Source organism: Nannobrachium achirus, assembly GCF_963921795.1.
Source record: "Nannobrachium achirus genome assembly, chromosome: 11".
NCBI classification, from domain to species: domain Eukaryota; kingdom Metazoa; phylum Chordata; class Actinopteri; order Myctophiformes; family Myctophidae; genus Nannobrachium; species Nannobrachium achirus.
This window is the reverse complement of record NC_137820.1, coordinates 58,049,982-58,059,452: the sequence shown is the minus strand read 5'-3', so window position 1 is coordinate 58,059,452 and position 9,471 is coordinate 58,049,982. Positions and strand designations below refer to the sequence as shown.

Here is a 9,471-nt window from a genome sequence, read left to right as displayed (position 1 = left end):
ACACACACACACACACACACACACACACACACACACACACAAACATTTAGGATGGGATGCTCGTAATTCTCTACTTCATCATGTTGAGTGAGTGAGTCTATATTGAATTTGAGTGAAAAGTGCCATTCACCGTTTCACGCAACAAACTGTACATGGAAGTGAATTAATGATCCCAGCCCTGTAGTGCGGACGGAGTGATCCTCATGTGAAAAGTTGGGTAAACACATTCAGCCAAGACCAGAACCAAGGACGCTATGCACAACTGTGCACATATACAGTTCAGTCAGTGGTTTTGCTTAGAGAGCGAAATATGTCCTTCGGGTGTTGGGCCGAGGATCCCCACAGACACACGCACACGCACACGCACACGCACACACACACCGTCCGCGACAACCACAGATCAATCACTTGGCCCAGAATATGCTGTGGCCGAGGACCTCCCCCACCCACCCGCCCACCACACGACAAACCACAGGTCAATCACATGGCCCAGGATATGTTGGCTGTGTGCTCCTTGGCCTTCATGCGCAGCACGGCGATGCTAGACGAACGCCTCTCAAACTCGGGCTTCGTCTCGAAGGCGTGGTGACCGTTGGGGGCCGGCGTGAGGAGGGAGTCGGCGGTGGCGCCAAAGAAGTTGTTGAGGGAGACGTGGCCAAACTGGTTCTGCTGGCCGGGGAAGCCGGCGGCCACATAGCCGTGGTCGACCGCGGCGCCGCCAGCCGTGCCCGCACGGGGGGAGGGGGAGTAGGTGGCAACGCAGGGCGGGGAGCCACGGGGCAGCATGCAGGATGACACCACAGAGCCTCCTGGAGATGGGCTGGGCCACAGATTGTTGGGAATCTGTCAGGGAGACGTGGGAGATGGGATTATGTTAGCAATGATGATTATATCCACCAGTATATGAATGAATGAATGAATGAATTATTTTATTTGAGTGTCATGCCACCTCGTGGCCCATCCCTCATGGGATTATATGACACCTTTTCAAACAAGGTTACAATATTCTTAAGTACATTCCTTTTTTCTTTTTTTCTATACATCCGTTACCAGTATAGGCTACAACATAGATACCAGCGGGGGGAAAAAAATAAAAAATAAAGCAAGACAGAGCATAATGTACTTAACCCCTACTGGTTGTACAATGCTTTTTTTCTCAAGTCCCAAGCTTTCTCAAAGTAGTTTGCCAGTTTAAATACATGTTTTTCAATATATCCAATATATCCATAGCTGATACACTAGCTCAGGGGTTCCCAAACATTTCTGGCTCAGGGCACCCCTATAAATATTATTTTCATCCGAGGCACCCCTACATTATATTCATCATTTTCACTCCCAACACCTTATATTTATGCCATATTTTAGTGGTTATGTTGCGAGGAAAACGTTGAGATAATAGCCACTTTGATTAGAACTGACTGAAAATAACTTTGTACTTCAAGTTTAAAATGATACTAAATATCTTTTTAAGTGTCCAAATGAATTCAAAATATTATCAAATTATCTCGCGGCACCCTAGACTGCCATCACGGCACCCCAGGGTGCCCCGTCACCCACTTTGAAAACCCCTGCACTAGCTATTTATGTATAGCAATAGATGTACCGGTATAGTATTCATACATATATTTATTTAGTACCAGTAGTTCAATATTGTATCTCATCTTTATTTTGTATTTATTCTTATTTATTTGGGTTTGGCTCTTGACTCTTATACTCTTACCTATAGTCCTGTGTTTCATTCTCACTGCTGTTGCTGACGCCTGAATTTCCATCGACTAATGAATAAAGGTTTATCTGATCTGATCTGATCTGATCTGGACTTATCTATCTTGTGATGTGTGACATTACTTCACTCCAAACTCACAGCTGTGTTGATACTTATCTTACAACTTTAGTGAAAGTTTAAGGACTTTTTCTCCCCTTGAAAAGAAGTGGCCATTGCACCCTGGTTCATTTGATTTCCAGGGAGCAGAGACAGGACATACACGAGACGTGAACCCATGTTGTCTGTAATATATTAACGATCTTCCAGGCAAGTGCACTAACCCATTACTACTGTAGGATAACAGAACTTATCATCTCTCACACAATACATTGTTATAATTATAGTATGGCCAAATGTATGATTAGATATACATTTATTTTGAAACTATTTCCCTTGGATACATTGCCAAAATTCAAATGCAAAATTAGAGATTAAATGAATGTGTGCGTTCACTTTAGATGTGTTGTTTTCTGTTCTGCTTTATTTTATATATACCACTGCATTGTATGTAAGGAAGCCGAACAAAAATACGTTTTACTCTTATGTACATGTACAAAAGACGTAACAATAAAGTACAACCTTGAACCTTGAACCTTCCGTAGAGTTTGCCAGGTTCAATTTAGGTCACTGAAACAGGACCTCCTCTAAGTAATGTGACTGAGATTAATACATTAATTGATAAAATGGTTACACAAATGGCACAACTTTCTTTTCTCACATGTTTCTATATCTTATTGGGTCTAAAACATATTCATAAACAGGGCAGTATCAATTTGGAAGCAGAAGGAGAAATGTATAGGTTCTTTTTCACACATGTAAATTTGTCCTAAAAACAGGCAAAGACAGAACATATAATACAAAGGATATCCACAGTTAACTGACAAAAAGGTTGCTTTTGGGTCTCTTTAGTGGCCTAGGCCTAAATACCACAAGTCAATCATGATTTGTTATAGAACAAAGCTCTTCATTTGACAGTTAGATAAACTAAAGTCATGGCATAAGTATCTGGAGCATGACAAATCCGGCTGTAGCATGATGAGAGCCAGCTATTTTACCAATGCCGTCAGTAACAACAAAATACAGCACCAATGTTGACCCCAAGCACGTCCTCGCAGACAGGGTTGTCGCATCAAATTCTGGGCCCTGGGTACAAGGATTCACTGCGGGCCCCCCATGAATGTTCTTCATAGGGGGAGGGGGTTTAACCCATTTAGACTGGGAACGCATTACTACGCATTATTTTGTGCTTTAACTATTGAAAAATAGCAGATATACAAGCTCACAGCGTGTCACCGAGTGCCGCGCTGCAAGCTGTGATTTTTTTTGTCAGTGGTGCTCAGACTTTTTCATGTGAAGAACGTCAAAAATGATATGTATTTGGCCACGGACCCCATCTCAAAATATTTAGTTCCAGTGACCCCCAAGAAGCAAAATTGTATATACAAATGTTCGCTGAAAGACTTATTCAAAGATGCTAACCCTTGCACACATTTTAATGACTTTTCAAAACTAGCAGATCTACAAGCTCGCAGCGCGTCTCTCTGCCGCGCTGTGCGTTTGTATATCTGCTATTTTTCAATTGCCAAAGTATAAAATAATTAAGGACCCTCCACATTGGGCCCTAGTAACTCAGTCCCACTCCCCCCCCCCCCCCCCCCCCCCCCCCTTGTGACGCCCCTGCTTGCAGAATGCAGACAACTTTTGCCACATTTGATTTAAGTGCAGTAGGCTACTTTTTTAACTTAGCATGTCAATTTAAAACGGGCTATTCCATAGCCTGTATGCTACCTATTAATAAGTGGCTCATCAGATACTCTGATGCTAAAACAATGATACACTAACCCTAACCCTAACCCATATGTTAGCCAATAGAATTTGGTAATCTTATAGGTTAAAGGAGGAAGCTTGGCAAAATTCCATTCCAGGCAAAAAGTATAGCCGACCATATGCTCAGAAAACAGGATCAGACTCTTAAAAAAAGGAAAGGAAACAACGCTCAAGCCCACAAAAATGCTATTTAAGTCGGCCACGTTTAAGAGACCAACTGAATAATGTAGGCTATATGAAAAACAAAACATGACAAAAAACTAAATAAACAAAACAGGGAGACAATCCTCTGTTTGATCATTTATCCAATTGTTTTTATGAGAAACATATCGTCGTTGTCGGGTGGAAACCTTGTATGTCCAAGACCGTTTGTTTTGTATTTATCATTTTAAAAATGAACTAAACTAGTGAAAACAGCAGATCTACAAGCACACAACGCGGCGCGAGGCGTTGTGTGCTTGTAGATCGGCTGTTTTCACTACATTTGTGCGACAGCCTTGTATGATGAAACAGGGCTTTGCTTGGTGAAAAAAAGTACAAATTTGAAACTTGGAGATACAAGGTTTCTGCCCGACAGTGACAATATGATGGGGTAAACAAGAGATTCTAACAGAATTCCTTTGTGATTTTCATGCACATACGGGGGCCCTGACTATATAGCTCTACTGATATACAATTCTCTAAAATTCATTTGTCTGGACTCTGGAAGATTACCTTCACACAACTAATGCAGAAGAGGCTCATTTCTGTGACCACACCCCAACAAAAGGATTCCAACCAGAAGATTTATGGCTTGAAGAACTATAGAGAACTACAATATTGGAGGCTAGTAATCTCTAATTCCTGGCAAGGAGTGCCTGTAAAGAAGTGACATATAGCATCTTCTCTCACCTCATCTAAGGCTGACCTTTGCTGACAGCCAGATAAATCGTTAGCTCATGAAATCCGAGAAACAGCCATTAATTCATCCATGACACGTCGCAGACGGTCTAATCAACGTGCAGGGCTCTTATCTACCACGATGGGGTATAATGAATTGATGACGACGCGGCAATGAGAACTGATTAATGCACATTTGATCAATTGATTAAAAAGGAAATGAATATGGGACTACATTGGCACTGACATAGATTGTAGTAGATGATATTAGGAGAACTTAATAGAAAAATCGATCCATCCATGCCAGTGGCACTGGTTCCCAAACTTTTTAGCTTGTGACCCAAAAAGAGAATTTAGACGTTTGCCAGGACCCAAAATAGAGAAAACAGCAACAGATCTACAAGCTTGTAGACTGGCTATTTTCACTGCTTCTTATATTTTCTAATTTATGTAATTTCTTAGATTATTATTTTATTAATTAATGACATTTCTCAGTAAAATCATTAGATTTTTTAATTCGTGAAAATCTTAGCTTTTTTTTTTTTTTATCTTTTGAAATAATAATAAATAATTAAAAACTGAAACAAAATTTTAAGGGACCCACAAATGGGTCCCGACCCAGTGTTTGGGATCCATTCCATCCATACTCTATCAAACCTTTGTTCAAATGTTGCCCCTTCGCTGTCTGAACCTTTCATTGGGAGTTTCATTTGTCATTGACAAGGGTTTAGGAATACATATTTGGTGATAATACAGATGTCCAACACGTAGGCCTACCTGTGAATAAGTGTCGGTCCTCGGTAACACCGACAGGTCGTACGTGGCTGCGAAGTGACTTTTGGCTTGTTGCATCTGCCCGTAGCGCTCTCTTTTTCTCCACTTTGCTCTTCTATTTTGAAACCACACCTAATCGGCAGAACATGTAATGTGTTAATACATTATAGGCCTAACAAAAAATAAATAATAAAAAAGCAGAGAACGGCATCCCAACTGAAACGCGAAAAATGATATGTTTTCCAAATTGAAAATAGGCCTACATGATTTTGGCAAAATAGGCTAGTCGAAGTCGAAGTTACTCCTTGGATCAGCATTACCGAAATCAATGATTTGAGTTCAAGTCGTGTTATTAAAATGTAGGCATAATAATAATATAATATTTACGCATGGGATTTAGGATTTAGTGTAACGTTCGTCTATTTTTTAGGGGACAAATTATTCAAACCCCCTTATAATTTACTATTTTATAAAATACATCTGCCGTTGTCAATACTATATGTTAATCTAAAATCAAACCAGAAGTGAAATATATAGCCTATACAGACAGTTTAGTAGCAGACGGCGGCCTATTTTAAAACGAAACGTGGAGATTATAGCTACATTACCTGCACTCTGGCCTCCGTTAACTCCGTCCGCATGGCCAGCTGTTCCCTGACATAAACATCTGGATAATGGGTTTTCTGGAACACTTTCTCCAGCTCCTCCAGCTGCGCGCTGGTGAAGGTCGTCCGGTGTCTCCTCTTCTTGCTGCTCGACACGTTGCTGTCGCACTTGTCCCCGAGCTCCTCCAGGTCCGTCTTGTCCTGTTGTCCCGCCGTCACCGGAGAGGCCCGCACGTTACAACAACTGTCCATTGACCTGCCGAGCTCCGAGTGCAACCCTGTGTCCCCGTCGGCCTTCTGAACGCCATAATTTGCTGCAGAAGATGAATGATGATGATGGTAAAAAATAATAATAACAACAACAATATATAGCCTACAAACCTATAAGCATGAGTAGGCTAATCAATATGTACTTGCCTATAAATAAATGACATGTCTTTGATATGATATATGAAATAAAATAAAATACATTACGCAGAACATAGCCTAGCCCTTAAAAGCCACTAAACAGGCTGCATTGGCAGGCTATAACTAATGCAGACTTTCCAAAGAAATACAAAAGAACAAAAAGTATAGCCTATATACTATATATATATATACACACACACACACCCACACACACACACACACACACACACACACACACACACACATAGTATGTTAGTCTTATTTAAAATGTCAATATGCATAATATGTGAATAGCCACCAATTTTCGTTATAATTTAACATGCAACTTCTCCGCTGGAATATAACATGCAGAAGCATTTGGTTAATTGATTGATTAATTATATACTTTTATTTTAGGAGTTTGCATACAGGACAGTAAAGGCTATACAATTCAGAGGTCTACTAAATGATTTTAGACCACAAGAAAGCGCAATGGCTTAATTGTTTGCATACTCAATTCAAGCAGGACTCACCAAAGCCTCGTTCGTGGCAACAAGCAAAAGTTATAGCTACCAGCAGCTACCACCACCACCCCGACCCCGTAAAAGTAGCACATGAACCGGCCCTCCTCCGTACGAACGTACCGTTCTGTTCTCCGCAGGGCGACGACCGCTCCATCCGCTCCATCCGCGCGTGGTGCTCGCTGCTCTGCAGCCCGAAGGCCTGCTGCGCACACTTGGGTGAGGTCTTGGCGTAGTACTGCTGCACCCCGTCCAGACCGTCCATGACTTGGTCCAGAGCGCCGCCCGGTCCCATGTAGTAATCTGTGCCTTTAATCGCTTGGCTTTTCAAGGCGAACTTCTCGTCCATGTACTCCATCATTTTTTAGAGCCAGGGTCCCCGCGTCGTTCGCTCGCTCCGCTGATGCGCGTTTGTCAAATGTCACCAACCATGCATAAAGAAAGTATACCGTCGCGCGCCGATATGTTGAGCGATTTACGTCGAAGGCTATAAACGGTACAATAATTCGTCTCCAAAAGTGATGTTAATTTAGCCCTCGTCTTTAAGGCACAGCCTTCCTTATAGCGCGATAGAAAGGGGACTCTGCTTGAAGTAGCCTAAAACTAAACCCCCTACTTTTGAATATTAAAAACAGCCTCCCCCAACTCCTCCCACACTCTTTCAATCCAACCCAAACACATGACTTAAAGTGATGGAGAGACCCTAAACGCAGGCCTTACTCTAGAAAAGGAAACAATCAAATTGACTTTAATTTACAACATGTTTAGACATCTGGAGTTAAGGCAATAATTTATCGTCTACGAGTTGTGACTGCAAATGGGATTTGCTCGGGCGTTTGTGTAATTCAGCAGGACGTCCATCTCCACCGTCGTTCAGTTGAACTTTTGGACGATCGAATTAGCTCGTAATAAAGCTACTGGAATACCGCGGATTTCTCATATTCCCTTCATTCTGCTCAATAGGAAACTCACGGAAAGCACCTGGACGTGTTTTATTTGGGCTGTAGCTGACTCATGTGTTTTATGTTTGTACTAATTAATTGAATATAACTCTAACATATAGGAAACCAAATATACAGTATATAGGTCAATCTTTGATTGGCCTATTTTTTTTAATTATTATTTATTATTATGTTGTTTTTATAACTATTACAATCATTTTATAATTGTTATAACTATTATAGGCTATTATTATACATTTTAATAATATTGTAAGTATTATTATTTTGAAGTCATGATGCTTTATCTAATTTTCAAATTAACATCTTGAAGAAAAAAAAATAAAGAAACAGATAGTAAGCCACTTCAACATAGTGAGCTTACACACATGTATACCCAACCTGTTTAGTGTTCACATAATGTTATATCGAATTTCTGACGGAAACCATGGAACTTCAATTTGCAGGTAACTTTTGGAGACTGACCATTTCTCTAGGTCTGTATGTATATTGCCTTTTTAAGGATTCAGAATTTGTATTAATGCATAGACCTAACGTTTATCTGTTTAGCCAATCTGCAATTTATTATAAACGACATTTTATATTATTATAATTAAATGCCACAGTATTCTTGTAATCTTGATCACAGCCAATCCAAAAACACGACTTTTCCCCCCTTTTTAATCAAAGTGACATCTGCCCGTATCAGAAAACAGGGAATAAGCTGAAGAAGAGCATCCTTTATGTTGTATTTAAATTACCAATTAAAATTCATTCAATAAATAAATAAATAATAATACGTGTCCCACTTGACCTATTGAATCACTGGGCCAATTAATCTTCTTGAACACGCGCGTGCCAAAAAAAAAAAAAAAAAAAAAACGGTAGCCTACTTGAGAGAGTTTCATTAGCTAGATCAAATCAGCAGCATGACTGACATCCAAAAAATAGTAGGCCTATCACTGTTGCTTTCAAAAGGACAGGAAGACTGTCTGCTTCCTCTATTTCTTCTTATAATATAGGGAGGAATAGTGATACCGCCAACCAAACCCTATCTCCCCCATACTATACCAGTATGTCCCGGACCACCTTACCAGTTACCACCTGCCAGGCACGCCGTATACTCGGCTGGTTCGCTACCGGGTCACTGGCATTATACCTGGGGCTGACCGGTGCCACATGAGGAAAAATAAAAACAAATAGCAAGTGCTCTCAAGACTTAGCCTAAGTAGTCGGAGCTCGGAGGGGGCCTTCTGTCTTATTGGGGCTTCTAAAATGACCTCGCACACCGTCTCATGCTGAGGAGAAAATGCGAAAAGTTCACTGCGGTCTAGTGGGCCTATGGTTGGACATTCCTGCCACAAATAGCTGGATGCTGCGCTGGTTTGGTTGTTCGGGGGGCCTTGGCCACCGTTAGGCAGATAAGTTAAACTAATAATCCAAGTGCAGTATGGGAGGCATTAGCAATAGGCCTAGCCTACTGCATGGAAGTTACTTGGGAAGTTGGAAATAGGCTACCTATCTCCGGTTTTAATGTGAATGTGTGTGTTACATCGTCGATTACATTAGTGTATATGATTGAGTTGAATTTGCTTATCAGAATCAATTTTAGGCCTGCTGCATGGACACTAGCGTCAAAGATCTCTGGTTTTAATATAAGCCTAAACATCTTACTGAGTTGGTTCACTTATATAATACTGAAATGGATTCGTTTTCATTCATTATTTAATTCAGTAAAACATTTTTGGGATTTTGGCCCACTGCATGGAAGTTAT

The 9,471-nt window shown here is 40.8% G+C and overlaps 1 protein-coding gene across 1 annotated transcript; it reads right to left on the bottom strand.

Moving 5' to 3' along the window:
• Positions 1-480: 480 nt before the first annotated feature.
• alx1 (ALX homeobox 1) lies at positions 481-7,119 on the bottom strand (the record flags this gene model as incomplete). The annotated part of the gene is made up of 4 exons (XM_080737304.1): positions 481-843; positions 5,249-5,377; positions 5,854-6,164; positions 6,882-7,119. The coding sequence occupies 4 exons, from the start codon at positions 7,117-7,119 to the stop codon at positions 481-483; spliced, it is 1,041 nt and encodes a 346-aa protein (XP_080593430.1).
• Between the last annotated feature and the right edge of the window lie 2,352 nt (positions 7,120-9,471).